The sequence below is a fragment of the Carlito syrichta genome, unplaced genomic scaffold (genome assembly GCF_000164805.1).
Source record: "Carlito syrichta isolate Samal-C Ts95f unplaced genomic scaffold, Tarsius_syrichta-2.0.1 Scaffold303683, whole genome shotgun sequence".
Lineage (NCBI taxonomy): Eukaryota > Metazoa > Chordata > Mammalia > Primates > Tarsiidae > Carlito > Carlito syrichta.
In genome coordinates, this window is record NW_007247779.1 from 153286 (window position 1) to 170444 (window position 17159).

The window sequence follows — 17159 nt, forward strand, 5'->3', positions numbered from 1 at the left end:
CTTGGTCCTCCTGTGAAAAAAAATGACATGGGAAAGGGCTTTCCAGGAAGGCATGATGTTCCCCGGGGTATGCCACCACACACGTTAGAGGTGGTGCAATGCACCCGATTAAAAGGGACAGTAAAGCTGATTACAGTAGCTTAAAACATTAATGCTTTATCTGACCAGTTATACATACATTTTAATAAGAATTTAAGAAGATTGAAGATTTAAAAAACACTCTATTCAGTCACACAGTCACAAAATAAGCTTCTTTAAATAGATCAGACATCCAAGAGAGCTGTGTGAGGAAGGCGGATTTGATGAATGTGACCAGAAAATGCAGAGGATTTTCTACAGTTAGACTCTTAAAGCAGTTTCAGAATTACATGGTACAGATGATGAGAACCTTCTTATTGGAGATTTTTATTCTGTTCAAACCTTAAGTGGATTCTTTCCAATCCTATTTTAGCTGAACTTTGACACTCAGAAGGGACCACCCACCTTTAGCTACTTAGACATAATCTGACCACACTAAGCAGCTATGGAGTTGTTAAAGTTGCTCATCCTTTCTAAATATTCTGTAATCCTGAGCTGCTTACTTACCTGAAGCACTGCTCAAAACACCTTGTCATATAATCCCAGAGAAAGTCTGTGCTTAGGGAAGTGATCAGCAAATTCACCGTTTTAACAATCTCAGAGGCATTTCTGTTTTCTTTGATTGTGCTGTAAAAGAAGGGAAGGAAATAAATATGTTTAGGAAAAATCCTGAATTACAAGAACACTGGGTCTAAAAAACTAACTCACTTGACCACTTATAACTTACTTCTAGGAAGGCAGGCAAGCCCTGATAAAGGTAAAAAAATTATTGTTCTATATAGGAAAGTGCATAATGCTATCCTAAACACCATTTATATTGATATATTCTCTTAGAAATAAGTTTAAAAACTACTGTTAAAAAAAAACTGACATTAAAAACCAGTTTTAGTCCAACTGTAGGTATTGATGGAATAACACTGTACAACCAATCAACAGGTAAATGTGACTAAAATTCTAAATGTACATTTTCTATGGCTCAGGAGATTAATTCTAGAAATTTATCCTACAGAAACCCTTGCACAGGTACACAAAGATAAATGCAAAAGGTTACCACTGCAAGGTCGTTTAAAAATACTGAAAAAGTAGAAATCACCAAAAAGTCAGTCAATGAAACTCTAGTCAATCAGTCAGAATTTATTAAATAAAGGACAAATCCTTAATGAGAAATCTAAGGCAACTATATATACCCTAGAAAAACAGTCTAGAGCGATTCACAACTTGCATTTTAAAAAACAGGCAACTAAATAGCTATTGTAATTCCATCTTTTTTAAAAAAAGACCAGCATCTATGTATTCATGTATGCAGTAAAAGTCAAAAAGAAATGAAAATGCTTTATGGATTTTTCCTGAAAGGTGGGAGAATTATGAGTGTTATCTTTTTTCTTGATAATTCCAAATATCAGTAAATTCTCCAGAGAGCAAGTATAACTTTCATATTCAGAAAAACAATGAACTGCTCTCATCCTGGGAGAGAAAAAAAATAAAACCCTAAGAACTTTCAGTACAGTTACAATTAATAAACCAGAAAAAAAAATCTTAGAATTGATTTAAGTTTTTAATATACTCAAGGTCAATTCAGCAGAAGGGATATATATTTGATATCAAGAGCAAAGCAAAAGTTGCGTTACCTCAAAAAGAACAATAAAACAAAACACAGGGTTTCTGGGTAACTATACTTTGAGCCAACCTGCCTGTGGTCTCCCATATATCACTCACTCTGCCTCCAGGGCTCTGGGGCCTGCATCCTTGGGTGCCCTTGCCTGGGTCTCCCCACTCCCCACCTCTGACTCCTCTGAAGACTCACATCCCCTTGCCTCCACCTCCTGAACTTACTCCCTTCCTGTCTTCCTTCTTTTCTTCTCTTTGTAGCTCACCAGATCAAGTTGCCTTTGCTGAACAACTTTTCTACTTGATTGATAATTACTATCTGTACATCCCAGGCTGGAGAAAAGACTATATCAAACTTCTTTTAAATTCTTCACAGGACTCAGGAGGGAACACCTGACTCACGTTGACTGACTTCAGAGCATGGATTGTTTTAAAGAGTGATCTCATCTGCTACATCTCCATTTTCCCTTACACTTCAATTTATTGCAAACAAGAGAGGAAAAAACTCATACCACGGGGAAGGAAGATCTGTGAAGTTCAAGGCCAAACCCATACCTTATAAGCGAATTTCCACTCTGAGTATAGCTAAGTTTAAGATGAGAGCCAAGGGCATCTCTACAGTAAGAATAAAAGGCCCTGATGACTTCAAGAAACAAATTCCCAACCACTTGAGGTCCTGCAATTAAACAGAAAATGGTTAGAGACAGATTAATATCCATTTTTAAATAAATGACATGTACATGAAACATAGAGAGTAACTACATATATAGAGACATTTTATGTAGTCTAAAACATACCTAAATTTAAGTGGTGACAACTTTAGCTGGCAGAATAACACTCATGAAAGCAGCCAACATTTTTGTAGAACTTACGACGTGCTGGACCCTGTTCTAAGTCTTCTACATCTATTAACTTCCTAAATCTTCATAACAGTCATATAAGCAGGTACTATATTGCTGTCCATGATTACACACAAGGTGACGGAGACACAGAGAGATTAAGTACTTTGCCCAAGCAGATTCTTCTAGATAGAAGCAGGCATAGGCTACATATGTTAAGTGTGCATCAACTGCAGGGTCAGGGACATTACTCAACAGAAATATTTCTAGAGTCGGGCAACTTCCCTATTCTGGATTCCTTTCATGATGAGCTGGAGCAACACAAAAGACATAACACCAGTCCTGAAAAGTTTATAAAGATGGCACAAAATAACTGGACCAGCTGCATGTCAGAGAAGCTTCATTGCTAGTCAGGCAGTGGAGCGGGGCAGGGCATTTCTTACAACCCTCAGGTAGCTAAGGGGTTGACTTCTCACCTACCTACTAGAGGGATGAAAACACAATCAATCCAGAGAAAACAAAACTCTTGTCAACATTTGCAAAAAGCAGATTAATCCAATCTTCTACGCTTCTTTTCACAAAATCAAAAGATGTGGCTCTGAGAAGACATTTTTGTGATAAAACTCGTGTGCATTTTACCTCAGCATAAGAATGCCAAATGCTTTTTATTAGGTTGGTGCAAAAGTAATTGCATTTTCAGACCATGAAATTTTAATTATAATTAGGTTCAAACACATCTTTACTAATCAAATAGGAACAATTACAATCAACACATTTTTGCTAACAAAAAATAAGTTTATTTATTCCTGGGATTTGATGAATTCTTGGAAAGCATTTTCTGCATCCTGCTGGTTGTGGAAGCACTGTCCCTGCAAAAAGTTGTTGAGGTTCATGAAGAAGTGATAGTTGGTTGGCCTGAGGTCAGAAGAATATGGCGGTTGAGGCAAAACTTCAGAGCCGAATTCGTTCAACTTTTGAAGACTTAGTTGTGCAACGTGTGGTCGGCATTGTTGTGGAAAAGAATTGGGCTCTTTCTGCTGACCCATGCTGGCTGCAGGCATTGCAGTTTTTGGTGTGTCTCATCAATTTGCTGAGCATACTTCTCAGATGTAACGGTTTTGCCAGGATTCAAAAAGCTGTAGTGGATCAGACTGACAGCAGACCACCAAACAGTGACCATGACCTTTTTTTGGTGCAAGTTTGGCTTTGGGAAGTGCCTTGGAGCTTCTTCTCAGTCCAACCACTGAGCTGGTCAACGCTGGTTGTCTTATACAATCCACTTTTCTTTTTTTTTTTGACTTGGAGTCTTACTCTGTCACTCAGACTGGAATGCGGTGGCCACTCCCGGCCACCGCAGCCCCGACCTGCTGGGCTCTGGCGATCCTTCCGCCCAAGCCTTCCAACTAGCTGGAATTACAGGCCCGCGCTACCACACCCAGCTAATTTTGGATTATTGTAGAGATGAGGTCTCGCCAAGTTGCTCAGGCAGGTCTCGAACCCGCAGGCTCAGGCAATCCATTCACCTTGGCCTCCCAAAGCTCTGGGATTACAGGTTGAGCCACCAAGCCCAGCACAATCCACTTTTCATCACACATCACAATCTGATGGAGAAACGGTTCATTGTTGTTGCGTAGAATAAGAGAAGATGACACTTTGAAACGATTTTTTTGATGTTCAGTCAGCTGATCACACACCCACTTATTGAGCTTTTCACCTTTCCAATTTGCTTCAAACACCAATGGCCATAGAATGGTCGACCTTGAGTTCTTCAGCAACTTCTCATGTAGTTGTAAGAGAATCAGCTTCAATGACTGCTCTCAATCGTTCATTGTCAACTTCCAATGGCCAGCCACTATACTTCAAGGCTCTTGTCTCCTTTGCAAAACTTCTTGAACCACCATTGCACTGTATGTTTGTTAGCAGTTCCTGGGCCAAATGCATTGTTGATGTGAGTTGTCTCCGCTGCTTTACGACACATTTTGAACTCGAACAAGAAAATCACTTGAATTTGCTTTTTGTCTAACATCATTGCTATAGTCTAAAATAAATGTAAAATAAACAGCAAGTAATAAGTCATTAGCAAAAAAACATAAAGTGAGAAATGCACATTAAAATGACGTATAACACGATCACATTTATTTAAGAATGTATTCCAATATCAAATGGCAAATATCAACAATCAAAAAAAATCAAAATTACTTTTGCACAAACCTAATAAAAAATGAAGGCAACTGTGTTGTCCTGATTCACAGAGGAGGAATGAGGTGTGGCTAAATGCCAGCAGCAAAGAGAAAAGACAGGACTGAACGACCATCTTATGTCTTCTATTCTATATGAGCGATTTGTCTGCCTCCTGAGCATGTCTTTCCTTGGACAACTAAAACATCAGAAAGCACAAACTAACCAACTGTTATGACTGGGCAGAAGCCTGACATTCATTCTCGTCTAGAAAACATGACCTGGAGCCCAGGTTAGCAGCAACATTGACTTAGCTCACCAAACAGCATGGCTTTGACATAAAACACACACCTCCAAAATGCTCATTTAAGTTTTCTTCTTTGAATACTTCCCCTGAGTGACACAGAAAGTTTCCAATACCTTTGTATAACTTGGTTCACTTTTTTTTTTTTTTTGAGTTGGAATCTTATCTGTCACCCAGACTGGAGTGCAGTGGCTGCTCCCGGCCACCGCAGCCTCGACCTGCTGGGCTCTGGTGATCCTTCCGCCTCAGCCTTCCACGTAGCTGGAACTACAGGCGCGCGCTACCATACCCGGCTAATTTTTTATTTATTGTAGAGATGAGGTCTCGCCAAGTTGCCCAGGCGGGTCTCGAACCCGCGGGCTCAGGCAATTCACTCACCTCGGCCTCCCAAAGCGCAGTATTACAGGCTGAGCCACCAAGCCTGGCCACTTTTTTATATTAAACCATGACTTTTCAGAGCTGCAATTATTTCTTACTCGCAGAAAAATCTATTTAGACGGAGGCAAGAGGGGCGGTAGAAGGAAGAAACCTGAACAAAGCACAAATACCTTAAGGCAGCACATGAAGGGTGGAGCCTGGAAGAACCAATGTTTTGTATTTTGACTTTGGTTAAGAGCAACCAGAGCTGCAGAAGTCTTGGAATAAAATTTCATCATGGTGATGTGAGTAAGCATCTCAGGTAGGGTTTGTCTAAGTGCGATCTGGTGAGCAGCAGTGTATGCCCTGACAAAGAATGCTTAGGCCCTCAGGTGGCCTCGGGCAAATGACTTATCCCTGCCCAACCTTCATCTTCCCATCTGTAAAATGGGTAAAGGAAGAGGGTCTACCTCAGGGTTGTTGGAAGGAAGTGTGAAGACAGATATGAAATGATGTATGCAAATCACATGGCACAACATACTTGCTCAAAAATGCCAGCTATTATTATTAATAAAGAGTGAACCACTCCTCGGAGTCTCTCCTTCCTTCTACCTGGACTAGAAGACCTTTCTCTAGAGCCTGGCACTGTCCCTGCCACAGAGCAGGTGCTTTATGACTGCCTCTGAATGAATAAACCAGGGGCCTCTGTCATGAGGCCAGAGACACAGACATTTCACTAATGCCCTTGGCTCTCTTGTTCTCTGCAAACGGCAACCAGGAGGTAGGCATACCTGAGCAATTAAACGACAGCCTCAAGCTTCCAATCCATTTGAATTGTGACACTGGAATAAAGAAATGCTCTTAAAAGATAAACACTGGGCTGGGAGTGGTGGCTCATGCCTGTAATCCCAACACTTTGGGAGGCTGAGACACAAGATCGCTTGAGCCCAGGGGTTCTATATCAGTCTGAGCAACATAGCAAGACCTCATCTCTACCAAAAAAATAAAAAATTAAAAGAAAAGTAGTTGGGTGGTGCACATCTGCAGTTCCAGCTATTCAGGAGGCTGAGGTTGGAAGACTGACTGAGCCCAGGAAGTCGAGGCTGCAGTGAGCTGTGATCGTACCACTGCACTCCAGCCTGGACCACAGAGGGAGACACTGGCTTAAAAAACAAAAAAAGAAAAAGAAAACAAAAAAAGTAAATACTGTGTGTGTTCTGTAGACACATATACAGATGTGCACTACAGGAGCTCAAAGGCATTTTCCTAACAAAAATGTTCAAATTACTGTGCAAAACTTTTCGGTGGCCGCAAGATATGACCATTAAAACATGACTTCAAGATTCTGAAATTCTTCAAGATTAAATTATATTAAAAATAATGTGTTGGTTGTATCTCACCATATTTCAATTCCCTGATAACAGGTCATTTGTGTTCGACCTACGATGGCAGAAGCATTTCTAACATTACCTATTTCTGGCTTGTCAAGCAGACTGACGAGGATGCGGAAAGGCTTCAAGTATGCATGATGGCGCTCTTCCACATCAGCATCCAGGAACTTCTGATGCAATATTTCAGCCAGACCCTATTTTTTAAAGCCACATATTAGTATATTGTACACAGTAGAGTATGACAACACTATTGGCTGGTTTTTTTTTTTTTTGAGTCTGAATCTCACTCTGCCACCCAGGCTGGAATGCACTGGCATGTTCACAGTTACCGCAGCCTCGACCTACTGGGCTCAGGCGAGCCTTCTACCTCAGCCTCCCAAGTAGCTGGCATTACAGGTGCATACCACCATGCTTAGCTAATTTTTAAAAAATTTTTTGTAGGGATGAGGTTTCTCTATCTTGCCCAGGCAGGTCTCAAACTCTGGGCTCAAGCAATCCTCTTGCCTTGGTCTCCCAAAGTGCTGGCATTACAGGTGTGAGCCACCATGCCCAGCTGGCTGTTCTAATTGTTAAATATTCTTGAGTAGAAAGAAAACCAGTCACCCCGCATGCAACAAATACACTGTAGTTCTTTAAATCAGGTAAGAGAAACATGCTCAGTGCCTACTTTGAAGTCTCCTAAAGAAATCCACTGGAGAATGGTGATCAAGAATGCCCTGACTTTCCAGAAACGCTGCTTTACCTCAACTAGAAGATCCTTGGAGTATTTTTCAAAAAAATAAGAGGACTGATCTTCATAAGAATTTGAGATTTCAGATTCTGGCACAATGGTATTTCCTTTAATGTCTGAACCTATGAAAGAACAAGCACCATGATGAGCTGTAAAGAAACCTATGCTTTTAAAGGACATTATATTGGGCAAAAGTCTCATGCTCTGATATTTTAAAAGACAGAATTTCTGCAACTGAATCCTAAAATCTGATCCAGAAAGACCAAGTCACATTTTCTTCTTCTTCCAGTAATACGGCTAATGACCAGACAAGTCGAATTCTATCTGAATGAGTATCAATTTAGTTTGCTCCAAGAGTTCACCCTGTATTTTGCAGGCATGATTACAAGTATATAGTGGAATCAGGATCACTTTTAAAAACCAGTATTTATTTGTTCAGCACTATGTGAGATCCCCTTCATTTGGTCCTGGGATATAAGTCTGTAAGGTCCTCAGGGCAAAGAAGAGCATACTCATGGTACAAGCAGAGAACAGGGTTTCTGGGGACACAGCTAAGTGAGTCAGAGCTGTACTGTGTTGGGGCCCAGTGTCCTCTCTATACATAGCATGTCATGCCCTGTTAGGAGCAGAGCTGCACATTTAACACAATCATTCTTTTGATAAAAATCCTTAAAGAGCCTATAAACATCCTTCTTAAAATCCTTAGCAAGCTTCCAAGCAATGACTTCTAAAAATTTTATCACTAGGGAAGAGAGGAAAGAATGACTGAAGAAAACTCCTTGACTTTGGTGTGATAAGATCTACATGTTGAGAGTTAAGAAAAGGCTGTGAAGTTCTTTCACAATAGCTTTGCACAGCACCTTTTCTTAGGTATGTGAACATGGGAATTTAGAAAATTCACGAAAGTACTACTCTTTAAGCCCTGCGATTTCCTGGACTCTTTTCCTGGGAAGCCTTCCAGCTGATGGTCAAGGGCTCTTTGCTGACAAGTTTTATAGACTGTCCACAAAAACACATCCTCAAACACAGAAACACGGCCCAGAGGTCCTCACAATCTCCAAAGTTATCCAATGGTCTCCCGGGCCATTCCCACTTGCACAGAACCTTCTCCTTTATATATATTCCACAGTATCTGTGGGTTTTCTCCACATACGCCCTCACCCCATGAAAATTCTCCATAGCTACTGACTTCCACTTGAATAAGGGTTAGCTACAATTTTTTTTGTGGTGTTTTAAGCTCTAAAAATGGAATTCAATTGGTATTTTTTAAATCCCACTTATTATTTCTCTCAAAAAAAAAACAAAACAAAAATAGCTGCAAAATAACCAAAGATACATGTAGGCAGTAACTTCAACTGACCAGTGCTATATTTAGTCAGTATGATCTTTCCACCCTTCATGATTCAGAAATACATTACCAAGACCAAAACTTATTCCAAAAATCAGCACTAAAGTTAGGTTTCACACTAACTTTAACATTATCTATTTATTTATTTGAGTCAGAGTCTCATTCTGTTGACCAGGCCAGAGTACAGTGGCAGTTCATAGCTCACAGCAGCCTCAACTTCCTGAGCTCAGACAATCCTTCTGTCTCAGGTTCCCAAGTAGCTGCGACTACAGGCACACACCACCATGCCTGGCTTATTTTTTGATTTTCTGTAGAGACAAGGTCTTGCTATATTGCTCAGGCTGGTCTCAAATTCCTGGGCTCACACGATCATCCTGCCTTGGCCTCCCAAAGTGCTGGCATTACAGGCGTGAGCCACATGCCCAGCCAACTTTGACTTTTAATGACTGCATCTGCTTAGTACCTAGTAGCCATGCATAGAGTCGTCTGTTCAGGGACATGTCCCTTCTCAGCAGGGTCTGGGTGGCAGCCGAGAGAATGTGCACAATGTCAGATCTGAGGAGAGGGATGGCTCTCTCACTGGCATCCTATTAGAAGGACAGAGAAGAGTTTACTGCAAGGAAAGGACAGGGTACATTGTTGACTTTTTGATCTGCAGCCCTTCCTTACTGGTCTACAAAAGCTCTATCTCAAAAAGGGCTAGTACTTTATACATTGACCACAGCAAGAAGCTATTCAGTATCCGTTATGAAAACATCATTCTCACAAAAATGAACAAGAACCTTTAATTGGTTGCAAGCAAACAGTGCTCCCAGAGTGACTGAGCTCTGCCCTCGGGATAAAACTGCTTGAGATCCATGCCTCCTACCCCATGCCTTAGGAAACAGCAGTGATTTACCCAGAAGAATACGAATGACTTACCAGACAGGTATAAAACGGGAAGAAAAACAGAACGATTTCTAGATTATTTCTTTGCACAAGAACATTTGAGTCCAACAGGGATACACACAGAGACTTTACCTGTAAATGAGCAAATGGCATTGACATTTTATTCCAAAGACACTCAATAGCATTTTCAAGCTATTCTTTATCTTCATAAAAATGAAAGTAACTAATTTTCTTGGGAATCTTGAAATTCCCATGGCAACTCACATGGAAGAGAACACCCAGCTGTAGGTCGGTGGGGGTTCTAGCTCTAGGGGCTGGGAGGCTGCACGACACTGGAAAGATGTGCAGCTACAGACCTTACCAGTTCTACCTGAGAACTGGAGGGGTCTGGACATATGGCCAGGTTCTAGAATCGTAAATCTTATGATCTCAGAAAGGATTCAACAGGTTAAACTACAACTCTGAAGACATGGGGTCAGGTGGATTTCCAGATCAGTTCAATACATATTTTGAGTGTCTTTCCTGAATACAGATAAGTAGAATACCAATGTATAATAAATAAGAACCAAAGACAAATGCTCTGAATTCATGAGAAGAGAGGAAAGTTCTCTCAACTGAGAACAATGAAGCTTTGTGGGAAAGTTGGGTTTAAAGGACAGGAAGAATCTATACAGAGACTGCACAGAAGGGCAGGAAGGGGAGCCAGTGCGAGAAGAGGGAATGGCCAGAGCAAAGGTATAGACTCACAGTACAAGGCCAGTCCTGCAGGTGGGAGTGAAGCCTGCAGGGGACAGTGAGGTGTGTGGGGGGTGGCTGGGAGCAGCTGGTTAGAATGCTCCTGCGTTTGGGTATTATCTATAAGCAACAGGAAGCCAGATAATTTAAAAACACAGGGAAGATATGAGCAGGGCTATGCTTTAGGAATGTAAATCTTAGTGGTCACAAGAACTGGATGAGGGGAGAGTGGGATGGGAAGAAACCATTTAGGTCCAAGAGTAGGAGATGAGGGGCCGAAGCTGGCCGTGAAAATGGAGAGATACCAGTGGACAGGAAGGAGGACATATTCATGGGTATCTCCTATGTTTTAATCATTGTGTGAAGCACTTTTTATCCCTTTTCCCACCTCGTCCTCAAAGAGACCTTGTGAGGGAGATTCCAAACCTCCACTTTGCAAGGAGGAGTGGCTTCAAAGGGGTAAGTAACTGATACCCAGGTGCGGATTGCCTCATGGTGAATTCACCTTTAAAGCGAAAGCGTGGGACCACCACCAGATGGCGACAGACAGAAAGCCATCAAAACACAAGGGGAAAGTATGGTGACAAGACCACGGTCTGAGAAGTTCCATTGTTTAAGGTCACGAGAAGGGATGCCCTTGCCAGGCAAGAGAGCTTCCTTTGAAGGGCCTGGAGAGGGACACCTGGGGGAACCTAACAATTTAGGATAGTAAGCAGCCAAAGGAGACAAGGGTGCAGGGGAGGGAGGCCAGAGAAGGGGGTTTCCACATGCAGGGGGGCGGTGGCCCCTGTGACATGTGGCAAGGCAAGGAAATAAGACTCCAAGGCAACAGGCCCAGGTGGTGAGAGGCCTTTCAAGTGCGAGTTCCAGCTAATCATATTACCAAAGAACCACGGAGCCTCCAGAAGTGTTCCGTGGGCATGAACACTTATTTGAATCTATAAATCTGAATGCATATGTTTAAAAAAGCCCACCACCGTCCTTGATAGCATGATGCCATCATGAAGCCTCCCCTTCCAGCCTTGCTCTGCAGCTTAGGGTTAACACAAACTGCATCTTGGCCCACGTCCCTTTCCCTGATGTCCCTTTGCAGTTTCAGTGCAACCTGCCCCTGCGGATGCCATGCCTGCATGGCCCCCTCCCCCTACCTATAAGGCGCAGAGCACTCACCGTGAGTTGGTAATCAGTCCCCAGCATGTACTTCTGCTCTTTGCCAGGTGAGTCCCTGTTGATGTGTCCCACCACGAAGAGCGAGGCAGGAAGGCGGATGGCCGGGCTGGCCAGGACGCTCCCCCAGAGAGCAGCGTAAAATACCTCTTTGCCAACCACCAGCGACAGTTTCAGGAGCAGAGTATCTGTTCTGTTGAGAAGAGATGAGAGAATTTAAGGGCTTCCCCTGGCCTCCCAAGCCACTGCACACTGCGAATGACCACATAGATAGGGCCCTGCTGGGAAACACCATCTTGCTCATGGCTGTGAGCAGCTGCCATCTCTTGCCTGTCTGTCCACCTGCCGGCTGTTAAACTGACACTGCATTTGCTAAAACACACATGTCACTGAGAGTGTAGCTTCTAGGCCCCTGGAATCTGACCAGTCATGTATGACAGGACAGAGACCCCTGTCCACCCATGGCCTTGCCACGGACACCGAGATTCTCAAAGAAAGGAGTTTCCACCATGAGAAAGGGGACGAGCAGATCAGCTACTTAAGTATAAGCAGTCATTCATGTGTCAAAAATGAAAAAAATAGGCTAACATGCTTGACTGAAGACTTAAGCAATTATACAGACACGTAAACCCCGAGCACAGTCAAAAATGTGCCAAGTGACATTTGACTTTTGAAACACTGGGGAAAAATCTGCCTGGGCCTCCCATGACCCTATACATTCCATAAAGCTTGCAGCAGGGTTTTTTTTCAATCTGCCCACAGCACCCCCATATGCTGGTTCCCACTCCAAGGGGCTCTTGTGCTGAGGCCGGACATTATTCATTTCTTATCTTTATCAAGGTCTCCCATGTCACAAAGTCAGCACCTTCAAGTGCGTCTGTTAAGAGAAGCAACTTGACAGTGAATCAGGGCTTGTTTTTCCACTAACGCTGACCAAGGTCAGGCCCTTTTCTGCTAGTGGGGGCTCTGTATCTGAATGAAGTACGTTCCTTGTCAACCCTGAACACAACCTGCGGGCTGGGTGACAGCAGCTGCCAGCAAAACAGCACAGGCAGATTCCTGCGATGGGGTTTTACCTAACAAATGATCTGACTCATTACCTGAAAGAATTTTGTTCCTCATATGCTTTCTATCTGCATAGAAGACAGAAAATAATGACAAAAGGACCAGCCTGGTGTCACGTGGTGGTTGACCCAGGATTCTGGGTTGAGCCCGCCTGTGTCCAAGTTTTGGTTCTGATGTTTCCAGGCTGTGGGACCCAGGACAAATTTAATGTCTGTGCATGTCTGTGCTCAGCTATGAGATAGGGAAGAAAGCATCTCCCTCATGGATGTTGTGAGAACAAAGTCAGAGGCTCCATGTAAAAACTCAGCCTAGGGCCAGGCATGGTAGCTCATGCTTGTAATCCAAGCACTTTGGGAGGCTGAGGTGGGAGGACTGCTTGAGCCCAGAGTTTGAGACCAGCCTGGGCAACATAGCAAAAGCTCATCGCTAAAAAAAAAACAACAAAAAAAATCAAATCAAGAAATTAGTCGAGCATGGAGGCATGTGTCTGTAGTCCCAGCTACTTGGGATGCTGAGGTGGAAGGATCGCCTGAGCCCAGGAGGTTCAGGCTGCAGTGAGCTGTGCTTGTGGCACCGCACTCCAGCCTGAGCCCAGGTCAAGGATGCAGTGAGCCATGATCATGTCACTGCATTCCAGCCTGGGCAACAGAATGGGACCTTGACTCAAAAACAAAACAAAACTCAGCCTAGGAGAACAGAGACAGTGCTGGGTACACACCACCTGTGATTACCACTATCTGCTGACACCGCCCTAGATAAAAACTTCTGACACACGGTTCACACTAAAAAACCTGTCAGATGAATTTTTTTGTGTTCCATACAAAAAATATCTTCTGCTGTAATCCCCGTGCTTTGGGAGGCTATAGTGGGAGGATCTCTTGAGTCCGGAAGTTTGAGACCAGTTTGAGCAATATAGCGAAACACTATCTCCATCAAAAAAACCCCAAAAGCCAAACAAAAAAACAGCTGGGCATGGGGGCAAAGCGGTGCGTACCTGCAGTCCCAGCTACTGGGGAGGTTAAGGTGGGAGAAACCCTTGAGTCCAGGAGTTTAAGGTTGCAATGAACTATGACTCCAGTCTGGGCAAAAGAGACCCTGTCTCAAAAGACACACACACAAAAAAAATTTTTAAAAAATTTTGTTCTCCCTACAACTAGTCTGAACTTTTTTGTCTCATAAAATATTTATAGGGCCGGGCGCCATGGCTCACACCCATAATCCCAGCACTTTGCAAGGCCGGGATGAGAGGACTGCCTGAGCCCACAGGTTTGAGACCAGCCTGGGCAACTTGGTGAGACCTCATCTCTACAATAAATCAAAAAACTACCTGGGAATGGTGGTGTATGCCTGTAGTTCCAGTTACTTGGAAAGTTAAGGCAGAGGGATCACCTGAACCCAGAAGGTCGAGGCTGCAGTGGCCGTGAGCATGCCACTGCATTCCAGCCTGGGCCATGGAGTGAGAGACTCCAATTGAAAAAAAAAAAACTATAGGAAATAATGTACGGTATATCGTCTTTGTGAAAAAAAAAAAACAACACCAAAATGAAGACATGTAAGTAACAGCCAAATGTTCAGGAAAAGTATATAGAATGATTTAGTGGCTGAAGTTACTGATTGGTCTTCTATTAAAGGCTGGACAAACAAATAGAGCTCATCTTTGTCCAGCTCTAAAACTAACATCGCAAATGCTACAGAGCACATACACTGATATCACAGTGCCCTTTGCTTAGAACAATGTATTTCCCAAAGCAAGTATCATGGACCACTGGCCACTAGAGATGGTCCACAAAAGAAGGGTTCCATTGTCAAAAAGCCCAGAAAATGCTGCGTATGCTATCTCCTCTATAGTATTCAGAATGTAGCTTCTTCTTCTTTTTTTTCTTTTTTTTAAGAGATGGGGTGTCTTGCTCTGTCACCCAGTTTGCTACAGAGGTGTGATCATAGCTCACTGCAGCCTTGAATTCCTGGGCTCAAATGAGCCTCCTGCTTCAGCTTCATGAATAATTAGGACTATAGGCATGCGTCATGCCCAGTTAGCTTTATTTTTTATTTTACTTATTTTTGAGTTGGGATCTCACTTTTTTGCCCAGACTGAAGTACAATGATACAATCACAGCTAACTGCAACCTCGAACTCCTGGGCTGAAGGGATTTACCTTCCTCAGCTTTCCGAGTAGTTGGGGCTATAGACACGCACCACCATGCCCAGCTAATCTATGTTTTCCAGGCTGGTCTCCAACTGCTAGGTTCAAGTGATTCTCCTGCCTTGGTCTCCCAACATGTTGGGATTACAGGTGTGAGCCACTGTGCCCAGCCTAACTTTTATTCTTAAAAAAAAAAACAAAAACAACTAACGGTTACTAACAATTTAAATCACATCACTGCAGAGAAAACAGCAATCATGATAAACTTTCGCTACAGAAGAGCAAAATAACTGGGGTTAAAAAGTAGGGAACTTTCTTTTTTCTTTCTCTTTTTTTTTTTTGAATTGGAGTCTCACTCTGTTGCCCAGACTGGAGTGCAGTGGCCGCTCCCAGTCACCACAGGCTTGACCTGCTAGGCTCCGGCGATCCTTCCACCTCAGCCTTCCAAGTAGCTGGAACCACAGGTGCACGCTACCATGCCCGGCTAATTTTTTTTTTTTTTATTGTAGAGATGAGGTCTTGCCAAGTTGCCCAGGTGGGTCTTGAACCCGCGGGCTCAGGCAATCCACTCACCTCGGCCTCTCAAAGCGCTGGGATTACAGGCTGAGACACCGAGCCCAGCCTCTTTTTTTTTTTTTAAAGAGACAATGTCTTACTATGTTGTCTAGGCTGGCCTCAAATTCCTGGGCTCAAGCAGTCCTCCCATCTCAGTCTCCTAAAGTGCTAAGGTTACAGGGTTGAGCTACCACGTCCAGCCAGAAAACTAAATTACTTTCTAATTAATAAGAATTACTCAGATCGGCTAGGTTCGGTGGCTCAGCCTGTAATCCCAGCACTTTGGGAGGCCGAGGCAAATGGATTGCCTGAGCCCATGGGTTTGAGACCAGCCTGGGCAACTTGACGAGACCTCATCTCTACAATAAATCAAAAATTAGCTGGGTGTGGTAGCGTACACCTATAGTTCCAGCTGCTTGGAAGGCTGAGGTGGAAGAATCGCAGGAAGCCCAGCAGGTCAATGCTGGGGTAGCCATGTGTGTGCTACTGCACTCCAGCCTGGGTGACAAAGTGAGATTCCAAATAAAAAAAAGAATTACTCAGATCATCTCAGTTATTATATTCCAAAATGAGTGTGCAGTTTAGAGTCCAGAATGCTAAACTTTTATTTTAAAACCATCCAACAAACAACAACAATAACAACAAAAAACCCAAACCTTGACTGTTTCCATCCTTCCTCATTCACCCTGACTACTGCTCTCTTACGCTTCCTGCAGACACAGCTTGTGCATATGATATGGACATGCTCCAATCAGCGCCTCTGGGAATAAGTACATAGGCAGCTTGGTGCTGCAAGTCCCACCCTTCCCACAAAATTGGCTCTGCAGCCACTTGCTGAGCCACGGAGCACCGAGTTGCCATGAGACCAAACAGCTCTGGTGTGATCATTGATGACTGAGCAGACAGGGCAGGGACAAGAGCACCCTGCCCTGAGAGCTGCAGGTTGGATACAGTGCCATGGAAGGGGTGAAAATGTGCACAGCCAGAAGAGCTCATCATCACGGTGCCTAGAGCCAACCAAAAGGAACATCAGTAAATATCACTCAACTGCTTAAGTCAGGGCTTCTCAGCCTCGACACCACTGACAACTGGGGCCTGATAAATCTTTGTTGAGACAATTGTGTGCCCTGTAGGATGTTGAGCAGCCTCCCTGGCATCTATCCACTAAATAGCAGCACTTGCCCCAGCCCCAGTGGTGACAACCAAATATGTCCCCAGACACTGTCAAATATCCCCAGGGGGTGAGCTAGGAGGGAAATCAGGAAAATCACCTCCAGATTGAGAACCACTAATCTAAACAGAAATTTCTGGTGAGCCAGTTTTTGCTTGCTAGCTTTTTTTTTTTTTTTAGTCAGAGTCTCACTCTGTCACCTAAGCTAGAGCTCAGACAATCCTTCCGCCTCAGCCTTCCAAGGATCTGGAACTACAGGCACGTGCCACCACGTCCAGTTTATTTTTTTGATTTATTGTTGAGATATGTTCTTGCCAAGTTACTCAGGCTGATCTTGAACCACTGGGCTCAGGCAATTCTCTCACCTCTGCCTGCCAAAGTGCTAGGATTATAGGCATGAGCCACAGCGCCCAGCCAGTTTTTACTTTCTTATAAACCATTACATTTTATTTTATTTTATTTGAGTCAGAGTCTCACTCTGTCACCCAGGCTGGAATGCAGCAGCATCCTATTCATGGCCACTGCGGCCCTCCACCTGCTGGACTCAGGCGATCCTTCCGCCCCAGCCTTCCAAGTAGCCGAAACTATAGACACATGCCATC

The 17159-nt window shown here is 43.5% G+C and overlaps 1 protein-coding gene across 1 annotated transcript in view; it reads right to left on the reverse strand.

Annotated features, from left to right (window-relative positions):
• Positions 1 to 17159, reverse strand: part of DOPEY2 (dopey family member 2) — a 111561-nt gene that overhangs the window by 56225 nt on the left and 38177 nt on the right. Inside the window, exons 4-10 of the mRNA XM_008059065.2 lie at positions 11627 to 11816; positions 9755 to 9853; positions 9297 to 9420; positions 7498 to 7607; positions 6835 to 6949; positions 2242 to 2362; positions 586 to 705 (exon numbers count right to left, since the gene is read on the reverse strand). Of these exons, the coding sequence (XP_008057256.1) occupies positions 586 to 705; positions 2242 to 2362; positions 6835 to 6949; positions 7498 to 7607; positions 9297 to 9420; positions 9755 to 9853; positions 11627 to 11816 (879 nt within the window). The remainder of the gene's footprint in view (positions 1 to 585; positions 706 to 2241; positions 2363 to 6834; positions 6950 to 7497; positions 7608 to 9296; positions 9421 to 9754; positions 9854 to 11626; positions 11817 to 17159) is intronic.